General features: G+C 49.7%; 3 protein-coding genes across 6 annotated transcripts in view; 2 read left to right on the top strand and 1 right to left on the bottom strand.

Annotated features, from left to right (window-relative positions):
* LOC121435270 (H-2 class I histocompatibility antigen, Q10 alpha chain-like) overlaps positions 1-22,148 on the top strand; it is an 808,095-nt gene that overhangs the window by 82,205 nt on the left and 703,742 nt on the right. The window lies entirely within an intron of this gene.
* LOC121435633 (butyrophilin subfamily 1 member A1-like) lies at positions 1,422-10,343 on the bottom strand. The gene is made up of 8 exons (XM_041635103.1): positions 10,259-10,343; positions 9,933-10,035; positions 8,483-8,859; positions 7,336-7,617; positions 7,018-7,222; positions 5,310-5,413; positions 2,504-2,530; positions 1,422-2,164 (listed from the first exon to the last, which is right to left on the bottom strand). Exons 1-8 carry the CDS (start codon positions 10,341-10,343, stop codon positions 1,422-1,424), a joined length of 1,926 nt encoding a protein of 641 aa, XP_041491037.1.
* The window catches only part of LOC121435275 (H-2 class I histocompatibility antigen, Q10 alpha chain-like), a 703,994-nt gene continuing 703,742 nt past the window's right edge, over positions 21,897-22,148 (top strand). For all 4 annotated transcript variants that reach the window (XM_041634499.1, XM_041634497.1, XM_041634500.1 and 1 more), the window contains exon 1: positions 21,897-22,030. In XM_041634499.1, coding sequence (XP_041490433.1) covers positions 21,958-22,030 — 73 coding nt within the window. In that variant the 5' untranslated portion in view covers positions 21,897-21,957. The remainder of the gene's footprint in view (positions 22,031-22,148) is intronic.

Genomic DNA, 22,148 nt, shown 5'->3' with positions numbered 1-22,148 from the left:
GACACAGATGGGATGACACCCAGGTACTCAGGGACCAAGAAGGGACGACGCCCAGGTACTCTGAGGCCCAGATGAGACCCAAGTGTCCAGATTTTGAATGCAAATCCCCATTCTGACATTTTACTCAACAACTTCAGGGGCCTTCACACAGGCAAGCAAATTAGCAGAAGACACGATGAGCTAGCTGGGGCCTATTGACCTCGGGTACCTAGAATACAGTTGGGGTTCCAAGGGATTCTCCAAGCAGATCACATTATAGTTAGACTTGAAATGTCTCAGCAAGAACACAGGTGGAGGAACCTGCACCATCTTGTTGCGCCATGAGTGCTCTAGAGGGCAGAGTCCGTGACGGGGGACCGGAAGCATGGTGACTACAGCAGGGACCTGAGAGCTTACGTCCTCATCCACACGCAGGAAGCAGCGAGGACGAGCTGGGAATGACGCACAGCTTTGAATCCTCAAAGCCCACCCCAGTGATGACTTCATCAGGGCTACATACATCCTGCCCCAACCCCACAACCAATGGGAACCAAGTATCCAAACATATGGGACTACAGGGGGCATTCTCATTCATAACAACATGTATGGCTACAAAGAGAGGTTCATGGGTCACATGAGATCCTGTTTTAAAAAATAAATGATAGATAGATACATACATACATATATACATACATAGAGAGAGAAAGAGATTCATAGATAGGTAGGTAGGTACATACACACATACAAACATACATACATACATATCTACATACACAAACAAACAGTTAAAATACATGAAGTCAATCTTTAGAAAATATGAATTGTCATAGTCATATGTATATTTATGTGTGGGGAGAGAGACTCGATTATAGAAATCAAACGGTTTGTGCAATAAATTATTTTATTAATAGACTGACTTAGGATGAGGCTGGTCCATGGACACCTGATGCACAGGTTGTTGTCCACAGAGAAGATCACCAAATGTAACTATCTATGACCCAGCAATCCCACTACTGGGAACGAATCCTGAGGACAGGAAGTCATGTGTCAGAGGTCAGCTCCCCCTGATTCACGGCACACTGGTCACAAGAGCCAACATACACAGAAGACCCTGGAGTCCCATGGCCAGATGAATGAATTAATACAATGTCCATTCAGCCCTTGGTCAGTTTCCTACCAAAAGGTATGAAACCCAGGAAAATGCCATTTAACACCAAAAGGAGCATGCCTACCCAGAATTCAAAACAGCTGAAGCAATGGTCAGGGCTCATCGCCTGGTGTCTGAACACAAGGCATGGACGCCCTGTTCCCACAGCCACAGAGTCAGACCTGAGAGCAGTGTCAAGACTCCAGGCCCTTCCAGGACTCAGCCTGCGGGCTTTCCTGTGGCTTCTACAGTCCCACAATGACTCACACTGACAACTTAGAGGCAGTGAACTGCACTAAGGGAGGAAAATGTCACCAGGATGAGGGAGGAATGGGGATTCCTCCCCTGGGGGAGAGTCAACAACTCCAGAGCCTGGGGTGAGCCCCTCCCCTGGAGGATTCCCAGACTCCTCCAAAGAAGGCAAAAATAACCTCTTCCCTTTCTTCTCCCTCTTCTTCCTCTTCCCCCTCCTCCCCTTCCTCCCCTTCCTCCTTCTTCCCTTCTCCTCCCCTTCCTCCCCCTCAGAGTCATGCTCCAAGGAGCTGAGAATCATTGAAACATCTCCGGACTTGAGCCTGAAGTATGGGAAAAGAGTCCCAGCAAAGGAAGCTTCACGGAAGGAGAAAATGTGGGACATCTCACTCATGTTATAGAAGGAAATGTCGCCTTCGCTGTAGTCCACAAACACCCCCACACACTGGGGAGCTTGCCTAAAGGATAATGAAGCCCTCCCACTGTCAATATAGGCCCAGTATCCACTGCTAGACCGCCCCACAGTCCAAAACCCCTTTTGGGGACACTCTGAGTAAAAGCCTTTTCTCTCCACATCTTCCCTGCAGACCCCCAGAGTCCACTTGCTGCTGTCTCCATTCCTTATCTCCACCTCCCAGTAGCGTCTTCCGGAGGAGATGCCTTCCATGCCTAACACACAGAAGAGGTCATCCAGGCACAGAGTGGTATCCTTCCGGGTCACACGCCTCCTGTCCTGAGAGATGGCGAGGATGGGGTGGGCAGTGTCTGGATTCAGAATGACAGACCCTGCAGGACAGTTACCAATCATGGGAGGTCCTCCCCAGCCCCTAAACAAGACCTCAGCCATCCCACCTCCACCTCAAAGTCTCTTAGCTTCTTCTAGGGAGACAAGTCCCTCTCAGAACAGCCTGTGGCTCAAGACCATGACTAGCAAGTAGGGGAAGGGAACAAAAGGCCGTCTAGGGGTTCAAGGTCACAGGGCCCTTGAGAACCAGATCCAGCTTAGTGAGCATCCCCTCTGCCTCCCAGACCACCACCACTGAGGTTGTCACCACAGGAGCTGAAGGAGGGACCAGAGCCATGGGAAGAGCAGGAGGAGTGTCCCTAAGGACCAGAGTCACTCACAGGACTGGAAGTGCTCCCTGCGCCAATCTACAAGAGAAGCACAGGTCATGTGAGGGGTTTCAGACACTGCACCCATCTGGTCAGTGCTTGTCTCGTGAAACACAGACCTGGGAGTTGTGGGGACAATGTACCTGCTGAACAAACATATACATACACACATAAACACACACAAATATACACACAGAGAGACACACATAAACATGCAAACACATACACACACAGACACACACACACACACAAACTCATCCTGCCCTAGTCTTCCCATAAAGATTTGACCAATGAAGCTTAACATCTACCCTAATAAAGGCAGAAGGGCAATGTAGGTCTCACTATGGCTTGTCAGGGCCCAGACACACAACCATCCTGGAAGACGGACATCGTTGAATGTGAAAATTTCCAAGACAGGGAAGGAGGGACGTGATGAAGCAGGGGATCCTTGAGTTTGAGACCAGCCTGAGCTACATAGTGAGATCCTGTCTCAGAAAAACAACAGCATGCATGGCATGCCACAGCTCAGTGCCTGCAAGGTCCTGGCTTGATCTTACAGAACCACAAACAACAGAAAAGGATTCAGTGCTTGAAAGCACTAGATGGTCTCGCAGAGGACCCAGGTTCAGTTCCCAGCACTCACATGAATCCTGATGACTATCTGTAACTCAAGTTCCGGGGAATAAACCACACTCATTGAAACTCCAACAAAACCAGGCTTGCACATGGCACACAGACATATAATCAGGCAAAATGTTCATACACATACATACATACACACACACACACACACACACACACACACATGCTTGTGAGAAATTCTAAGTTGCACACTAGTTCACGTGATGCAAAGACTACAGAAAGTCATGTATAATTTCGAGTGGATCACACAGGCCTCAGCAAACCCATAAGCATCCTGGAAGCACCGAACACCAACTCAGAACACCTGATCCAAACACCCAATCCCTGAGCAGCCAGGTGCTCTGGAGAAGGAATCCAGCAGGGAACACAAAGCACAGAGAGACAGAGACAGAGAGAGAGAGAGAGAGAGAGAGAGAGAGAGAGAGAGAGAGAGAGAACGCCACCAAGAGACCAGAAGACTAGGAAGAAAAAGAGTTTTGTGAAAACTGAGACAAAAGCACAAGGAATCCAACTTTTCATTTATTCATTCTTTCGTTGTTTGTTTTTGAGACAGGGTTTCTCTGTGGCTTTGGAGCCTGTCCTGGAACTCGCTCTGTAGAACAGGCTGGCCTTAAACTCACAGAGATCCCCCTGCCTCTGCCTCCTGAGTGCTGGGATTGAATGTGTGCACCAGCACTGTCCTGCAAGGAATCCCAAATTTAAGGAGGACATGGAACCAAAGACTATCTTAGTGAGACATGAGTCCCATGCTGCCTGACCTGACTTCTGGAATCTTCCTGAAAGCAATAATTCTGATCCACAGAGTCATTGTGACCCCTCACCAGTCTCTACGCAAAGCTGAACTGGCCACTAACGCTGCTCCTAGAAGATGTCCACCGAACCAGGTGACTGCAGACTGGGCCATGCTGATGCTGACAATGACTTACACCAGAGGACAAACCAGAATGCGTTCTGTGAGCCCGAGGAGGCTCCCAGTGGTGTTCTGATGGAGGCCAGCACTGACAAGGACAGAAGGACACTCATCTCATCCTGCCGGAGAGTGGGTGGGGACACACGTGCACACATAGAGAAGAGGATGACGGGAGCTGGAGAAGGTGAGGAAACATGAGAGCCGGTGCTGTGTGAGGTGCACACATGTCTGTGCACAGGGACAGGGTACCAACGACAGATCAGAGGAAAGTCCACATGAGCACAGAGCGTGGGAACACAGACACAATGGCCTTCATCAGGGTTCCTTAGAGAAGCATGAGCCATGGATGAGCGACCACAACATTAAAGAAAAAATCCCTCTCCCTCAACAGCCATGAACTGTCTACATATGAACTGGGGAAGAGCCTGATTAGGAGGCCTCCCCCAGCCCCCTTCATCTGCCTCATAGAGGGTAACAGAGATGACGTAGCAAGGATAATGGTGCTTGTCACCAACCCAGACAACCTGAGATTGATCCCGGGGAACCACTTCATGGAAAGAAAGCAAAGACTTCTGGAAGTTGTCCTCTGACCTCCACACTCATGTCAGCACACACACATACACGTGCACACACATACAACACACACACACACACACTTACAGAACACACACACACACACTTACAGAACACACACAGAGTGAGAGAGAAAACACATCTTGGCAAGGGTAGGCCGTGTGACTCCTCTCTCCTAATGTGCCCAGTCTTGTGCATGTGTCCTTTGGGCAGTCACTGCTCCGACAGCTCCAAGGACAATGGCTACATTGTGCTGACAAGCTTCTATGCCAGCTTGGCACAAGGTAGGGTCATCTGGGAAGAAGGAATATTAACTGAGAAAATGCTTCCATAGGATTGGCCTGTAGGCAAGCCCATGGGGAATTCTCTTGGTTGATGGATGATTGATAGTTCAAACTGGAGAATGCAGGCCGTGGTGGGCTGTGTCATCCCATGGACAGTGGTCATAGGAACATGGGAAAAGAAACAGAACAAGCCGGGTGGCTAATATGGTACCCAACAGTCCTCCATGGACTCTGCATTCGCTCTGAACTCCACATCCTGCCCTGTGTGAATTCCTGCCTTGACTTGCTGTGGTGTGGACTGGGAGTGTGAGTCACACAAACTTTCCTCCTCAAGCTGCTTTTCCTCACTTAGGGGAAACCCTAAGACCCATGTTCTGCCCAGAGGACAGCGGTCTCCAGAGTCACGCACCTGCATACAGCTGGGCCTTCCTCCAGGCTGCAAAGGAACATATTCTATGAGAACCAATCAGAACAGCCCACTCAAACAGTCCACCAACCCATCCTCCCTCCATTCTAAAGGTGAGGTTTACCTAGGAGGAGAGAGGACCCTGAGGAGCTGGATTCTGCAAGATGCAGAGGCAGCAAAGTATTATGGGAAATCCCCTAGACCACAGATGAGAACGATGGTGCTTTAGGGTTTAGTCCCCCATTGTCCCAATTCTGTGTGGCTTTTAAACACTCAACCGGCTCCCTCTACTCCAAAAATCAAAGCTAAAATAGTAGTAGTCGTAGCAGTAGTAACAATCTATAATTATTCAGTTTCACTCTTAATTAAAACCTTACAATACAGGAAAAAATCTTAGAGAATAAAATACAGTTATTCAATAGTTATCAGAAACCATGATGACATCAGCACTTCTTGGAAAGGTGGATTTGGAGATGTGCTGAAAAAAAGAATGTGTGTACATGGACAGGAAGTGAGTTCTGGGTGAAGTGCCCACTGTTCCTCATGGACACTTAAATATCTCTACAGCAGGGCACCACTATTCCACGGGCACCCAGCTCACCATCCCTTCCCACTCAGGTCCGCAGCCCTGGCTCTGCCCATCACTTTGATCAACACCTTCAGAGCTGAGGGAACCGACTCCCTGGGGAATGACTGTGGAATGAGTGGAGGTCACACTCCAGGGTCTGTGACCTGATTCACTTATAAACATCTTCTGCATGTTGGCTTTGTGTCAACTTGGCACAAGCTAGAGTCATCTGAGAGGAGGGAGACTCAGCTGAGAAAATGCCCCCATAAAAATGGCTGCAAGCAAGGCTGTGGGGCGTTATCATGGTTTAGGATTATTGTAGAAGGGGTCAGCCCACTGTAGATAATGTCAGTACTAGGAAGGACAGGAGAGGACCAGCAAGCAAGCTGAGCAGGCCATTGGGAGCGAGACAGCAAGAGGTTGTTCTCTGTGGTCCCTGCTTCAGTTCCTGCCCCAGGTTCCTGCCTGCATCTTCACTGAAAGTTTAACCCTGTTGTTTTTCCCCCAGAGCAGGCAATAGTCCAGAGCTAATGGAGACAAAAGTCAACAATATAGATGACAGACATCGGTGGGAATAAGGCCCCGGGGCACAGGGCACATCCAGAGACCCAGGTCTTCCAGCTCTGAGCAGAGATCTGGAAAAGCCCATGGGACAGGCTTCCCCTTCCCAGAATCTTACACTTCTGTCCCCTCAAGGGGTTCCCATTCTGCCTAGAATCAAGGAGAGGGCACCCCTGGGCGCATGTGCACAGGGAACCATGGGACAATGGGGCAGTCACTCACCAGCCATATAAGCTGCTTTCCTTTGATCTGAAAAACAACATGAGGACTCAAGTGAGCTGCTGGGCTACAGAGGGGACAAGGAGTCAGTAGGAAAAGCATGAGGGGACACAAAGGGCTCAGGAAGAAAAGCGTGACTCACCCAGCTCCTCCTGGAGTCTGCCTGAAAAACAGTGAGAAGAGAGGAGCTGTGCACTTGGCAGAAAAACAGGAAACAATGTTGTTTCCTACTAGGCTGCACTAGAGCCCAGCTGACCCCAGGACTCCAGCCCTGCTCTCGGGGCTTCGGGGGCCACCTACTCTGATCCCAGAACCCTGGATCTTCCTGGAGACTCTGGCCCAGTCCTTCACTGCCATCAGGACTTACGCGCTGCCTTCAGTGCATGCTCCTTTGTCTTCTGCAACTCCTCTTGCTCACGCTGCAGATTCTCCAGTTCCTGATGCACCTGCAGCCTTGCACGCTGCTCCCTTCTGAGAAAACAGCAAGACCCTAGGACTAGAAGTCCCATCATGGTCATGCTCACAGCGAAAGCTGGCATCCAGGGAGAAGCCTGAGGGAAGAAGGGCTCTGTGGCCCAGGCAGAGAGCCAGTGAGGGGCACACCTGAGGACAGACAGCCCAGCACACTCCAGAAAGGCCACCCACTTCCCGAGCTCTGTAGGAGTGAGGAACAGCTCTCACCTGGGATGAACAGGGCCATGGCCTTCTCCTGGCCCAGGATGGGGTTGAAGGTGGAGCAGGTCACACTCCCCAAGGACCTGTCTCTCACCACCAATGTGCTCTCCATGCTGAACAGACCTGCAGCATCTTCAGTGTGGGTCTCAGAGGATGCTGGGAGATTCTCCCCTCTGGAGTCTCTCCACTGCACCTGGGGCTTCGGGTACCACCCTGAAGCACTGCACACCACACACACAGCACCATCTTCTGTATCTTTGATGTGCACTTCAGGGACAGAGCCCATCCCTGCAGGAGGACACATGTGAGGACGTAGAAGGCACTTTAGGCTCAGGGACCCCAGGATCACCTGTGTGTCTCATAGGAACCTCTCATGGGAAACACAGGTATTGAAGAGGAAAGCCCTCCAAGGCTGGGACCAGGATTTGCCCCCATTGCTCAACAGCAGAAAAACAACAGTGTCCACTGCTATGGGAAAGAGGGCACGGGTCACTGTTCTATCAACCACAAGACCCAGAGGAACTGAAGGACATTGAACCCCAGAGCCCTGACGTAGAAACCATCACTCCATCTCCCCATTCTCCACACACCTGTGAGCTCCAGGAGAGCAGGACACCCAGCTCCACCCAGGGAAGCCCTGAATGCCCTCCCTTTCTCTACCCGATCATTTGTCTAAAGCATTGATCATCATTTCTCACTGACGTTTCTTGGGAGCTCTCTGACTTTTTCTGCCTACGCCTCTAAAATATAAAATCCAACAGCTGGTGTTTACCATGACATTGGCAGGATCCCTGGTCCCCAGAACAAGGTCAAGGACATTTTAGGGGCTACACATATAGAATTTAGATTGAAATAACCTATGTAAGAATGTATCACCTATTTCTCATCTCAAAAAAAACTAAAAAATAAACAGAAATAACAATAATGGCCCAGAGCCATGTATGGCAGAGCATGGCTGTGAGCCCAGAATTAGGAAGAAGCAGGAGGATCCAATGTTCAGTGTCACCCTCCACTACACGACTGGCTTAACCACAGTCTGGTCTACAGAAGACATTGCTCAAAAATATATTAGGGAGCTGAGTGACATGAGCCCTTACTTTCCTCCCACACACAGGTCCCCCAACATCTTTAGAACAGGGATCAGTTAACCAACCTGCCACCTTCAGCTCCAAGATGGCCTCTTCATAGAAGAGACCCTGTCTGAAGAAGCAGACATACATCCCTCTGTCTGAGACCCGGACATTTCCGATGCGCACAGCAGCCTTGCCTTGGTGGAACTGGTCCTTCACCAGCGAGGTGCGTCCTGAATACCCAGCCATCTGCTCTTGCTTCTGCTCTTGTTGGTCCCGATAGACAAACACTGCTTCTGAGAATCTGGAGCGGAACCACCTGAGCTCCATCTTCTCCACACTCATGGCTGGAGACAGGGAGCAGGGAAGTATGGCTTCCCCACCTGGAGCAGCCACGATGGGGTCTGAGGGACCCAACACCCGGAAATGCTCTGTGGACACAGATGTCACCGTGAGAGGACTGAAGAGACACAGGTTAAAGCAGAGGACAACCACTATGACACGGAATGTCCTGGGACCAGGAGGCAGAGGCCGGATGAGGTTGCTCTAGGCATTGTGGGTAGGCATCTATGGTTAATGTATAAGAGATCTTCAGAGCCAGGCAGTGGTGGCGCACGCCTTTAACCCCAGCACTTGGGAGACAGAGGCAGGCAGATCTCTGTGAGTTCGAGGCCAGCCTGATCTACAAGAGCAGTTCCAGGACAGGCTTCATAAGCTACAGAGAAACCCTGTCTCAGAGAGAGAGAGAGAGAGAGAGAGAGAGAGAGAGAGAGAGAGAGAGACTCCCCATTTTGCCTGTGCCCCTGGCCCCAGACCCTTCCATTAGGAAACCTCTTGGTATTTCACTCTCCAGCTTCCATGAACCTGGTCCCAGGTGCCCTGGGTCTCAGCCCAGAGCTCAGGCTTGAGTAGGTCTGGGCTGGGCCAAGATCCTGCCTTTGTAAAATCCCTGCAGATGCTCGCACCTTGGGTTTGAGAACGCACCTTGAGAAACATCGTTCTACCTGGTCTGTCTTAGACCACACACAGGAAACTCATAACCTCCAGCCCTGCATTCACTGTATTAGCGCACATCTTCCTCCACTGAATTATACGTGAACCTTAAGACACAGAGCAGAGGCCTGGAGAGAGGGCTGAGCAGCCAAGAACACTAATTCCACTTGCAGAGGACCCGGGTTCCATTCCCAGCACTCACGACTGTCTGTAACAGTCTTCTAGACTCTGTGGTATCAGACATGAAGGGGGCACACAGTCATACTTTCTGGAAAAAGCACCCATATACATGGAGACAAAGGGTACTTCTGTGAAAAATCACCCAGCCCTACCTGGGATCCCAATAGCTTTTTTGATAAAGAAGAAAGATGGCTGCCTTAGTCTGAGTGCCCTTGACCCTCTAGCCCAGAAGGACTGTGATACTGGGACTGAGGGTGCCATCTGCTGCAGGACCTCCCACCCTCACCCCTGCAGAACCTCCCACCCTCACCCCTGCAGGACCTCCCACCCTCAGCCCCTGCTTCTCTCTGCCTGGCTCACCCTGCTTCAGCCAACCCTGGCCTCTGCAGCTCCTCACACCCCTGGCACACTGCCAGATCCAAGGCTGTGTTCCCAGCTCTGCTCCCCAGGTAGGGTGTGGCCACTGTGCGCAGGCAGGGCAAGGACTCGCAATTTTCCATTCCCAGCCTCTCGAACGCTCATGCAAGCAGGCTCAGCCTAGATCTTATTAGTAACTCATTGTAAATGGAACACTAGACAACCCCTGGGTCCCAGTATTAATGAGTCTGTGCACATCTGAGCAGCCTGGTCGTGGCAGATCCCGGTCACCGCAGGGAGACATGGGAGAGAGAGCAGAGCACACTCACCTGTGGACGCCCGGGTAAGCAGCTGTGCAAGGACAAACAGGCAGGTGACACAGCGGAGCAGAGCATGCTTGCAGCACTTGTCCATGTCCTTGGAGCCAGGGAGACACAGGTGGGGAGACCAAGACCCTTGGGCTGCAGCAGGAGGCAGGTTCCACACTGAGCTTGGACACCTGAGCAGGGAGAGGATCATCAGGGCTGGTGTCAGCCCCACTGGACAAAACACGTCTACACTACCAGGCAAACAACCATGCCCGGGTTCCTCCCAGCCCTGCAGAACAAGACTGGGGAGCTGGGGACATCCAAGTCCTCTGAGAGGAAGCCATTCCTTCATTTCCACCCCATACCCAGACACAGTACAGCCAAGCTCTACCCAGAACCCAGGCCCTGCCCCCTTAGCACCCCGAGGAGAGCCCAGAGGAGACACCGTCAATCCCTCTCTCCACGTCCACACTGCCTGTGACCCCAGACATGGAGCCTGTGCCCACCCCTCCCTCGGGGACAGCATGGCCGCCTCCTGTGCTTCTGTTGTTCCATAACTGTGACCAGGAGCCATCTGAGCAGCTTCAGAGACAGACTTGTCCCCGAGGAGGCTGTGCTGCCATCACGAGGGCCTTGGATGAGCTTTTGGTTGTGGAGTTTTTCACACTTCAGTCCCAGTCCAGTCCCTGCCATAGTTCCAGGCTATCACCCCACACTCGGCAGATGACACACACACACACACACACACACACACACACACACGTCCCACAGACAGGTTTATCCTCCTCTCTCTGTCCTTGATAAAGACCCTGTGTGGTATAGACAGGCTTGAAAAGAACATAAATAAACCCTAGTCTGCCCCAATCACTGCTCTTTAGAAGGTTAGGAAAGGGGGAGCCTAAAGGCCTGAGAAGGACAAACTCAGGGACTTCTAAGGTGTCTCCAGGCTCAGTCACCAGGCATGTGACCTGCTGGGACTCACCAAACATAAACTCCTTCCTGGTTTCTTCTTCAGGCTCAAGATATCTTCAGAGCAAACATACCTGCTTCTCTTTGCTCCCAAGGTGGCTGCATGGGGGATGGGGACCCTAGAGGACTTAGCAGACCCCAGATCTTTTTCCCGGAGCTCAGCCCTGCTCCAAGGTGCTCTCACAGCGCTAAGCTCGGCTCTTCCCAACACCAGGCTCTGCTTTCCACATCTCCAACAGGGTCATAGTTCCTAAGCAGAGCTTGGCATGAGCTGTCATGGCCTCTGCAGAGGCTTAGACACAGCGGGCTCCAGCAGAGCGCTCCCAGTCAGTAGAGCAATCGGAACACCGAAACTGAAAGCTGATGTGAACAGGGTGTGTGGGCCTTCTGCTTGTTCCTTTCTCTATCAGGAAGAGGTGAAAGTTCATCTCACCACCCCACTCCAGCCCACTCTGCCACCAACAACCCCTCCTGTTGGGGAGATTCCTGAGCGAAGCACGATTAATAGAAACTCAGAGAGAGAAACTGGGGTTCACCTGAAGATCTGAAAAGCAAAGCAGTCAGACTCTGCTCTTCCCTCGACCTCAGGTGGAGAATGGCGATCCTGCTCCAGGAACCTCAGAATGGGACTGGGGCTGAGAGCTGTCTCCCCCTGTATTATAATCCTCTCTGGGCTTAGGTTAAAGACGTGCACCACTGGAATTAAAGGCATGCACCTCCCTCCGGTCTCTATGGCGGCTAAAGGTTGTGTTATCACTGCCTGGTCTGTAAGGCTGTAAGGCTGACCAGTGGGGATGTTTTCTTCTCTGATCTTCAGGCAAACATTATTCATTAAAATGCAAATGAGCTGGGCTGGAGAGATGGCTCAGAGGTTAAGAGCATTGCCTGCTCTTCCAAAGGTCCTGAGTTCAATTCTCAGCAACCACATGGTGGCTCACAACCATCTGTAATGAGAACTGGTGCCCTCTTCTGGTGTATAGGCACACATGCAGGCAGAACACTGTATACATAATAAATAAATATATATAAAAAAAAGTTAATTAAAATGCAAATGAAATGCTGACACCCAAGGCCAACACGTTGTAAGGAAATGCTCTGGGTGAGAGAAGGGGGAAGGAATCCTCGCTGAATCTCTGTTCAGCATCAGGAGCTGGGCTGGACTCACCAGAGTTATGTCAGCCCAGTCACAACTGCAGACAGAGACGATGCCATGGGCGCTGTTCCAGCTCCAGGAACTACTAACATGAGGGGAAGGTAGGTCTTTCAGAAACCTGTCCTCCCTGTGCCCACCCCATCTGCTTGACCTAGAGATGGTTCTGGGACACCATGTGGCTACTGGGCCAACAAGGGCTCCTAACCACGGAGCCTTCTCTCCAGCCCCTTGGAAACAACTTCAGATTTAGGGAAAGAAAGCAAGGCTGGCACAGAATTCTCACCTTCCGTCATCCCCAGCCCCGCCCAACCCCACTCCACACAGCACAGACTCAGTCATCCCCAGCCCCGCCCAACCCCACTCCACACAGCACAGACTCAGTCATCCCCAGCCCCGCCCAACCCCACTCCACACAGCACAGACTCAGTCATCCCCAGCCCTGCCCAACCCCCACTCCACACAGCACAGACTCAGTCATCCCCAGCCCCGCCCAACCCCACTCCACACAGCACAGACTCAGTCATCCCCAGCCCCGCCCAACCCCCACTCCACACAGCACAGACTCAGTCATCCCCAGCCCCGCCCAACCCCACTCCACACAGCACAGACTCAGTCATCCCCAGCCCCGCCCAACCCCACTCCACACAGCGCAGACTCAGCAGGAAGCTGCAAGGAACCTTGGACTCCAGGTGCCTTGATGTTATAAACCTTATCTCCTCCTGGGTCCCCAGTCTATACCTTCCCTGGGGGAGGGGAAGAAAAACTATGACCAGGAGCCAGAGTGGACACTAACTGGCCTGACCGCTTGTCCACTGTGTCCTCTCCCAGGACACTGTGGTCACATCAGCTGCACTGACCATACACACTGGTACAGAAGCCACAGCTGGCTGTGCTAGTGGACACGTGATCCTGAGGCTGTGGAGTGAGGCAGGCCTGCCCTCTCAGAGCTCAGAAGGGAGAGGCAGGATGATCAGGAACTCAGGGACGTCCACAGCTACAGAGAGAGTTGTGGGGGCCAAAAATGCAGGCCCATTTCCACCTTGTCTGAGGGTCAGAGAGTTTGCAGATTTGACAGGCATAGTTTCACCTACTAACTCAGGAGATGATTGCCTGGTTCTTTTGAAATTAAGATAGTTACATCCCATCCTGACAGGTGGCCAGGATACGCAAATGTGCTTCTGCTCCTTCTTCAGTAACTATGAGGTCACCTGGGGAAGGGAAGTCTTCAGCATATGTGACATAGACCTCCTTTGCTACCTAGATAACAGAATGCAGATGATTTGATGTCTCAGAGCGATGAAGCCATTGACTGTGTGAGTTATCCTTTGTATTACGTTAATAAAGCCTTTGTTACCTTCTCGTCCCCATTTATATTAAATATAAAAGCTATAAAATAATAAATGCTGGTAAAACTTCAGGATTTTAGTCACTGAAATGCCCTCCCAACACTTTCTATATTTTCTGTCGTATTATTTTAATTCGTCTTCAAATTCTTTGCTTATATTTCTTCAACTCCCATGCCCTATCTTCTAAAAAGTGTTTTTGTTGAGGCTGGTCCTTGACAGAGAGTTCAAAACCAGCCTGAGCTGTGTGAATGCAGTCTCAGAAGGTGAGAGGCTGTGAGGCGGCAGACACTTTAACACCAGCACAGACACAGCAGATGGACCTCTGTCTGCCTGAGTCCAGCCTGCTCTAAATATTGAGTTTCAGAACAGCTCTGTAGAGAGAAAAGAAAAAGAAAGAAATAGAGAAAAGAAACCACAACAAAGCGAAAGAAGAGGTGGATATGATGTAGCAGATTATAGAAGCCCTGGCCACCAACTCTGACAACCTGAGTTTCATTGCTGACTCCACAGAAAGGTCGGAGAGCAGGGACTCCATCATCCTATGACTCCCGTGTGTGAGCCACGACACGGGCACCGCAGGTCTCATTTCCCTGCACGCACATCCACGCACACATATAAAACATATTAGATGAAGAATGGTTTCTTAAATCTTTATTTTCTTGAATCTTTATTTTTATCCAATATGCATTCATATCTTCTTATGTTTGTGCATGTGTGTCTCATGTGTGCCTCATGTGTGTCTCATGTGTGCCTCGAGTGTGTCTCATGTGTGCCTCGTGTGTGTCTCATGTGTGTCTCGTGTGTGTCTCATGTGTGTCTCATGTGTGTCTCATGTGTGCCTCGTGTGTGGCTCGTGTGTGCCTGGTTGTCACAGAATCAGAAGCTAAAAATGTGAGCAGCCGTGTGGGTGCTGGGAGCTGACCCCACATCCTCTGGTGTCATGAAGACTGCATCATCCTGTTGGCAGGGTCACTATGGTGCCTAGTTTTGTTCCTCAACTTGACTACATCTGGAATTAAGCAAAACCGAAACATTGAGGGTACACCTCTAAGGGATTTTTGCTAAAATTGAAGTAAGAAGGAAGATCCTCTTCATTTTTTGTGTCTTTGTTTTTTGATTGTTTTCTTTCTCAAGACAGGATTCTCTGTGTAGCCCTGTCTGCTCTGGAATTCACTCTATAGACCAGGCTGGCCTTGAACTCAGAGATCTGCCTGACTCTGCAGCTAGAGTTCTGGGATTGAGGGTGTGTGCCACACTTCTCATCTTGGTCTTGAGGTGGGAAGGCAAACCTTTAACCCAAATCATTTGAGTTGGAAAACCCCACCTCTAATCTGGGCCCCACTTTATGCTGGAAACCTAGGTAAAGACAGGGAGGAAGGAAGCTTCTGATCTCTCCCTGCTGGTTTTCCTCTTGCGAGTAAGTCCATTCCTCCACTGCATCGGAGCCGACTGCTCCAGGGGATTCCATCACGCACTGAGGACCAGCCGAGACAGCCAGCCTCGGAGGCTGAGAAACTTCTGGATCCTTGGGTTTTCTTTTCACACCCAACTATTTTTGGATTTCAGGACCACAGTCTGTAAGTCATTCAAAGAAATACCTTTCCTTCCCCTATCTGTGTCTCTCTGTGTCTCCTTCTCTCTAGGTCTCTCTCTGCCTCTCTCTCTTTCTCTCTGTCTCTCTCTCTCTCTCTCTCTCTCTCTCTCTCTCTCTCTCTGACTCTGCTTCTCTCCCTAACTCTCAGTCTATAAATTCTCTTTCCCTAGAGAACCTTGATGAATACAGACACCGACAGCAGCAGAAGTAACAAGGGGCAGACAAAGGAGTGTGCCCAGGGCAGACCACAAGGACAGAGACACCGAGGGACAGCTACAGCAGAGGGAGGATGACAGTAGACAGAAAACTGTGCAAAAGAAAGACAGACAGACATGAAGAGCCAACAATGAGATACTGCAGACCCAAGTCACCAGATAAGATCTGGATGCCACCAAGCTTCTAGAGTCAAGGCTCCTAGGGCTGGAGAGGCAGCGCTGTGGGTAAGAGGCACACTGCTCCTGTGGAGGAACCACGCTCTTCAGCTGACCTCAGTTCCAGCTCCAGGGCATCTGGCGCCCTCTTTTGTCCTACACGTGTAACTGCTCTCACAAATGCACAAACACACATAGACACAAACATTTATACTTAATTAAAAATAATGCAAAATAAATCTTTCTTAAAATACAAGGGTCCTGGTACTCTAGGCCTGAGAGCTGCAACCCCCGCATGTGTGACAGGTGACCTGACCATGGCTGCAGCTGAGGATGCAGACACCAGAGCCCTCCTCAGGGCTCTGACACCAACATGTTATCTGTGGCTGCTGTCAATCAATCACTCCTGCTGGAAGCTGAGCATCTCATGGCTGTCAGGTGCTGGAACTGCTGCCAGCTGACGCCCAGAGCCAAGGCCAGGTGTGTACAGCTGTGACCCCAGGATCAGTGCAGAGACAGAGGAAGGAGAGGAGAATCCAGGTCAGCCTCAGCTGCAGGAGTGTAAGGCCCTGTGCAGCCAGGCAGGGAATTTTCAACCGTCCTGGCATGCTGGACAGCCTGGACCCTATTACCACATGGTCTCCCAGAAGAAGTGACCACAAATTCCCAGGCCCATGCTCACATCCACTTCATCCTGAACAGCTTCTTCATTCCCATGGAATTTGGTGTAAGACTGTGATATTTGGAGGGTTAGCGATGGATAGAAACCTACCCAGGGTCACTGGATCACAGAGACAAACCTTGGCAGGAGTTAGATCTGCTCCTAAACCCAGGTGAACTCAATAGGAGACTTCCAGACTGGGACATCGCTGTGGGGAGCACTCCATTGATCTAGAAGGAAGTGGAGACTGGGGTTCACTAGAACTTCTACTGAAGAGATCACTGTCCCTTATCTTGTGTTTCTGGATTTCTCTTGTATAATCTCTGCGCTGTGGTGCAGGTTTGTGAACTCTGAGTTCTAAACGTCTTAGTGGTCAAGAGCATCTAAGGGGCTTGGAAGAACCGTGCATCTCACAGTGGGACCAGAGCCTGGCAGGACCCCTCAGTGGCCTACCCCAAGGGTTGTGAAATGCTAGTCCAGGTGCTGGGGAGATGACTCAGCTGGTAGGGTGCTCTTCTTAGGATCCAGGTCAGTTCCCAGCACCCTCATTGGGTGTACTCAATCACCTACAACTCCAGCTCCAGGGATCCGATGCTCTCAGGGCCTCGGCTGGAAACTGCACACATGAGGCGTAAACTCACAAAGATACAAACACATACACATAAGTGAAATAAAAATAAATCTCTATATAGGTTTGTTTTTATTGTGCATGTAAGTACATTTGCCACTGAGGAAGTCTCACCTGCAGTTCCTCAGTCTCTGCTGCCCTCTTGTGGCAAGATATGACACAGCGGCCAGCTCTCAACTAGGCAGCTGCCCATTGATTTCCCTGTTACACCCTTTGCAGAGCTTTGGCAGAGGTGTGACCAGGACTCCCCTCTCCCTCTCCTCACTCCCACGTCCTCTTCTGCACAGACAGCCTCATTCTGACACAAACGACCTCCACCCACTCCTCATCCACCCCCCACAAAGCTCTTCCCTCCCCCCAACCCTCACCTCCCCACCCTCTCCACCCCTCCATCCTGCCCTCCATTGTCCCTTCACCCTGCATTCCCCTCCCTCCCACAGCTCCCAAAAGGACTGATGGGCTGATGGGGAGGAAGGCTGGACACTGTGCCCAGCCTGAGCATAGGAGGAGATGCTGGTCCAGATGCTGTGCACACCTTACTCTGTGCAACCAGGAATCCAGCTTTCCCTCAGCACCAGGTTTTACTTCAAAACAGTCAGTAGAATTACTAAGTAAAATTGCTACGATGTCCAGGACAGTTAAATTTTTCTATAACAGACCAAATACACATTCTCGTCCACTTATATCATCACAACTCAGTGCTGTCTTGTGGATACCAAGGCAACCCTTGGTATACAAATCAGTGAACACCATACAAATCAGTGAATACCATGGGGTTACAATAAAACTTTATTTGTGGATGCTGAAATTGGAATTTCATCTTTTTACATAGCACAAAGCACTGTTTGACATTTGACATTAAACATAATCATGAGTTCACAGGCCACAGAGAAACAGTCAAATTCAATTTGTCTCAGTTATTTTTTTCAAACTCTCACTTGAAGAAACACAATTATTAATAAACTGACAACATAATAAAAAGGAAGTTCTTTTAAAGTTTATCTAATTACATTTTATGTATGAGTGCTGTCTTAGTTAGGGTTTCTATTGCTGTGATGAAACACCATGACCCAAACACAAGCTGGGGAGGAAAGGATTTACTGGGCTCACACTTCAGCATTGCTGCTCAGCACTGAAGGAAGTCAGGACAGGAGCTCACACAGGGCAGGATCCCAGAGGCAGGAGCTGATACAGAGGCCATGGAGGGAGACGCTTCCTGACTCAGCCTGCTGTCTGAGAGAACCCAGGACACCAGCCCAGGGCTGTCCCTAGCCGCTGTGGACCGGGTTCTCCCTCACTAATCACTATTGAGAATGAGCCTTACTCCTGGATCTCACGGAAGCATTTCCTAAACTGAGGCTCCTTCCTCTCTGAAGACTCTAGCTTATGCCAACCTAACATACAAACCATCCCTATTCAGCCACAACCCTCCCGTTCTTATTCCTCCCCAAGATCTCACATGGAAATCATAAATAATTTTAAATGTCCAGACTTTACAAATATAACATAATAAAGGTTCAGTCTCTTTAAAACATCTAATCTCTTTAAACATTCAAAAACTCTTTTAAAAGTTCAAGTACTTCATCTATGGGATTCTTTAAAATTCCAAAGTAGGCCAGATGGTGGTGCACACCTTTAATCCCAGGATTTGGGAGGTAGAAGTAGGTGTATCCCTGATACACAGAGAAACTCAATCTTGAAAAAGGAGAGAGAGAGAGAGAGAGAGAGAGAGAGAGAGAGAGAACCTGGGCACTGTCCCAATCTAATCCGAGCAAAGCCAAACTCAGCAGTATAAAAACTCAGTTGAGTTGTCTGGGATTCACTCACAACCTCCTGGACCCCTGCAAAGGGCTATGGTCTCTTCTCCAGCTCTGCCCGCTACAGCTCACACAGCTCCTCTTCTAGGCTCCGGCTGCTCCACTCACTGCTGCTGCTGTTCCTACTGATCTTCCATGGTGCTGGTGTCTCCAAAACACCAGGGCTGCACTTCCACCAATGGCCTCTCACAGGGTCTCATGGTGCCAAGCCTCAAATCCTTGTCATGAGCCCTTCAGTCCTGGGCCTTCAACTGCCACTGAGGCTGCACCTTCACCAGCGGCCTCTCCTGGCCTCTCACAGTGCAGAACCTCACCTACCCTCCATGACTCCTTCATGCCCTCAAAACCAGCACCACCTAGGTGACGCTCACACGTTACCAAATCCGCATTGGGACTGTTTGCACAGCTGGCAGTTGAAAAAAAAGCAGGAAGCAGTTTTGAGAGAACTATGCCCATATTCCCAAATATTGTCTATAAATGTTTGTTTACATTTAAAGGGGGAGAAGCTATGGAGATGGATACTCTGCATTGCTATGGCGCTTGCTCTATCAATACAAATTTAAGGTCAATTTTGTTACATTTCTGCTCATGGTTAAAGTATTGGGTTTGTACAGCTCATTTTAAAATGTACTGTATAATAAAGACAAATAGGTTAGTAGATAATCATCTATAATAGTCAAGCTGGTAGTCATGTTAGGTTTTCTAAATATAGAGAGATATATTTCAGTTAGATGGGTATTCTTCGAATCTTTCAGAGACCTTCAGAATATGACATTTAAAATGTTTTAAAAGCTTAGGACTTTTCATGAGAATGAGACACATCTGCACTTGGAAGCACAAAAAGCTTCAAGAGGAAGATCGGCACCAAAGAGGCTTTGTATGGAGTTTGCTAGCCATTTGGGCAAGAGATTGTTCTTGTCTGGACTGCTTGATGTTATGCTGTATGAACTGGACATGCAGAACCCACAGAAAAATGACTGCTAAAGCTGCCTAAGGAAGGTGAGATGATCCTTTGGGGTTCCTGCTTCATGGAAGAGTCTGCCAGACATTCTGCAGGACACAGAAGAAAGTGACTGACAAACTGCTAACTGGCAAAACTGTTTTGGAAATTTCCTGCTTCATAGGAAAGACTGCCGGATACAATGGGCCTGTGGGCTGAAGATGGATGCCCCAGTGATACAGAAGAACTTTGGGTGACTGTCCAGGCAGTGAAATGTCTTTGTCAATTCTACAGTTTTGGAAGTTGCTTACAATGCACTTCCTGTTACTTAGGTAATAGTATTTCCTTCTGAAATCTTAAATGGAGTTGAAGAATAGATAGTTATAGTTTTCCTTAGTTATAATAAAAGATAAAGGAGATAATAATACTGTAACTGTAAATCTTGCTTGATAACTTGTTTTGGTATATATAATTTTACTATGTTAAAGTTAAAACCTTCCTTTTTATTTAAACAGAAAAGGCAAAATGTTGTGGGAAGTCCTTTTGTCTATGTGTTGCTTTTATTGGTTAATGAATAAAGAAACTGCTTTGGCCTATAGCAAGGCAGAACTTAGCTAGGCAGGGAAAACTAAATTGAATGCTGGGACAAAAAAGGGGGAGTTTGGAGAAGCCATGGAGCTGCTGCCAGAGTCAGACATGTCAAAACTTTGCTGTTAAGGCAAAGTCACATGGCAATACACAGATTAATGGAGATGGGTTAGTTTAGAATATAAAAGTTAGCCAGACATATACTTAAGCTATTGGACAAACGGTATTGCAAATAATGTGATTTCCGTGAGATTATTTCAGGAGTCTGGGTGGCTGAGAAACAAACAAGCAGCCTCCTTACAACAAAGACCCATGCTCAGGATCTCACCTGTAAACAGAGACTTTGCTCTTCACTCAGGATCGTGTCTTCACAGCCTGTGCTTACACTCAGACTCCTAGGGTTTCTTCCCAGATGATCATCTGTGGCTCCAGGTGCTTGTGTTTTACACAGATTTTCATTCCATAGCCCTGAGACTACCTTGTGGACCTGGGTCATTGTCTCAGCCCAGTAGACCCCTTCTCCATGGGAAGAGACCCCTGTGAAGACCAAATACAGCAGGGCTGACCCTGTCTACACTTCACGGTTCCCTGTGTGCACACACTTCCATGGTACAGTTACTTTAGGAAATAAACCACAGTAAGTAAGAGTTAAGAGTAACTAAATATAAAGCAGAATAAATGATAGTGTGGTAGAAGTTACATAACATGTGGCCCTATCTCTCTCTCTCTCTCTCTCTCTCTCTCTTTGTGTGTGTGTTTCTCCCTCTCTCTCTCTCTCTCTCTCCCTCTCTCTCTTTTCCCTCTCTCTCTCTCTCTCTCTCTCTCTCTCTCTGATCTTCGCTCTCACTTTATGAGCTGATGAGATGAGGGAGATGAATGTCACAGACTTGTGGGACACTGGACTTGATAACAGTTTACTTCTGAGTTCCTCAGGCCTGTACAGTGTGGACAGAGGGTGATTCTCACAACAGAGTAAACACTAGATATTCTAGGTTGCATACGGTTCAGTAGTGTGGAGAAAAATTATATGTATTATTTTTTTTCTGGAATTTTTTACTTGATGTCTTCAAATCTCAACGAAACAGAACTTAAGTAGAAAGTGAAAGCAGAGGTGAGCAGGGCCTCCTTCCTGCAGGGAGAGTCACATATGACACAATGTGTCGAAAGTGCTTAATTAGAGCTGTAAAATCTCCAGTCACCTCCCCATGCAGGTGTCCACAGCAGCCCCGCCCCCTCCAGGACTCCGACAGCACCTGTTTCCGTGAACATTCATTTTAAGTGCTGTGTGTATTTTACCTGGAATCTTCATGCTCTCAGGTTTCATCCTGACTGAGGAAGCAGTTGGCGTCAGGCAGCTCAGAGACACCATGACACACAGCGCTCCATCCCGCAGCACAGGGCTCAGACAAAGTCTTAGTCCCCAGGAGGGTGAGGCCCGGGTGGGGAAGCCCAGCGCTGGGGATTCCCCTGTCCCCAGTTTCACTTCTCAAGCTCCTAACCTGGGTCAGATCCTTCTGCCCAGACACTGATGACAACTTGGTGGTTCTCACCCCCATTGGGTGACGAGATCCAGGAGAAACAACCAGCGTCGCCGCGGTCACCGGTTACAAAGTCCACGCAGACCGCGAAACTTAGAGTCGCCACAGATCTGAGATGGAGCCGATGGCCCCAAGCACGCTACTCCTGCTGCTGGCGGCCGCCCTGGCCCCGATCCAGACCCGCGCGGGTGAGTGCGGGGTCGGGAGGGAAACGGGCTCCGCGGGGAGGGCGGGGGCGGCACCGGGGAAGCTGCGTCCCCGCGTGGCCCAGCCGGACCCTCCCGCCCCTTCTCCACCCGCGTCCCG

This window comes from Microtus oregoni, unplaced genomic scaffold, assembly GCF_018167655.1.
Source record: "Microtus oregoni isolate MIOR12 unplaced genomic scaffold, Mior012 000046F_ref0000063, whole genome shotgun sequence".
In the NCBI taxonomy this organism is placed as follows: domain Eukaryota; kingdom Metazoa; phylum Chordata; class Mammalia; order Rodentia; family Cricetidae; genus Microtus; species Microtus oregoni.
Note: the sequence above shows the minus strand (reverse complement) of the source record. Positions and strands in the feature narration are given on the sequence as shown.

Coding starts and splice junctions, on each gene's coding strand:
- LOC121435633 (XM_041635103.1), bottom strand. CDS start 10,343: ATGGACAAGTGCTGCAAGCATGCTCTGCTCCGCTGTGTCACCTGCCTG. Junction 8,860..9,932: donor CCAGGGTTGGCTGAAGCAGG/GTGAGCCAGGCA, acceptor GTGTCTCTTCAG/TCCTCTCACGGTGACATCTG. Junction 2,165..2,503: donor CAGGGAGCACTTCCAGTCCT/GTGAGTGACTCT, acceptor ACTGTCCTGCAG/GGTCTGTCATTCTGAATCCA.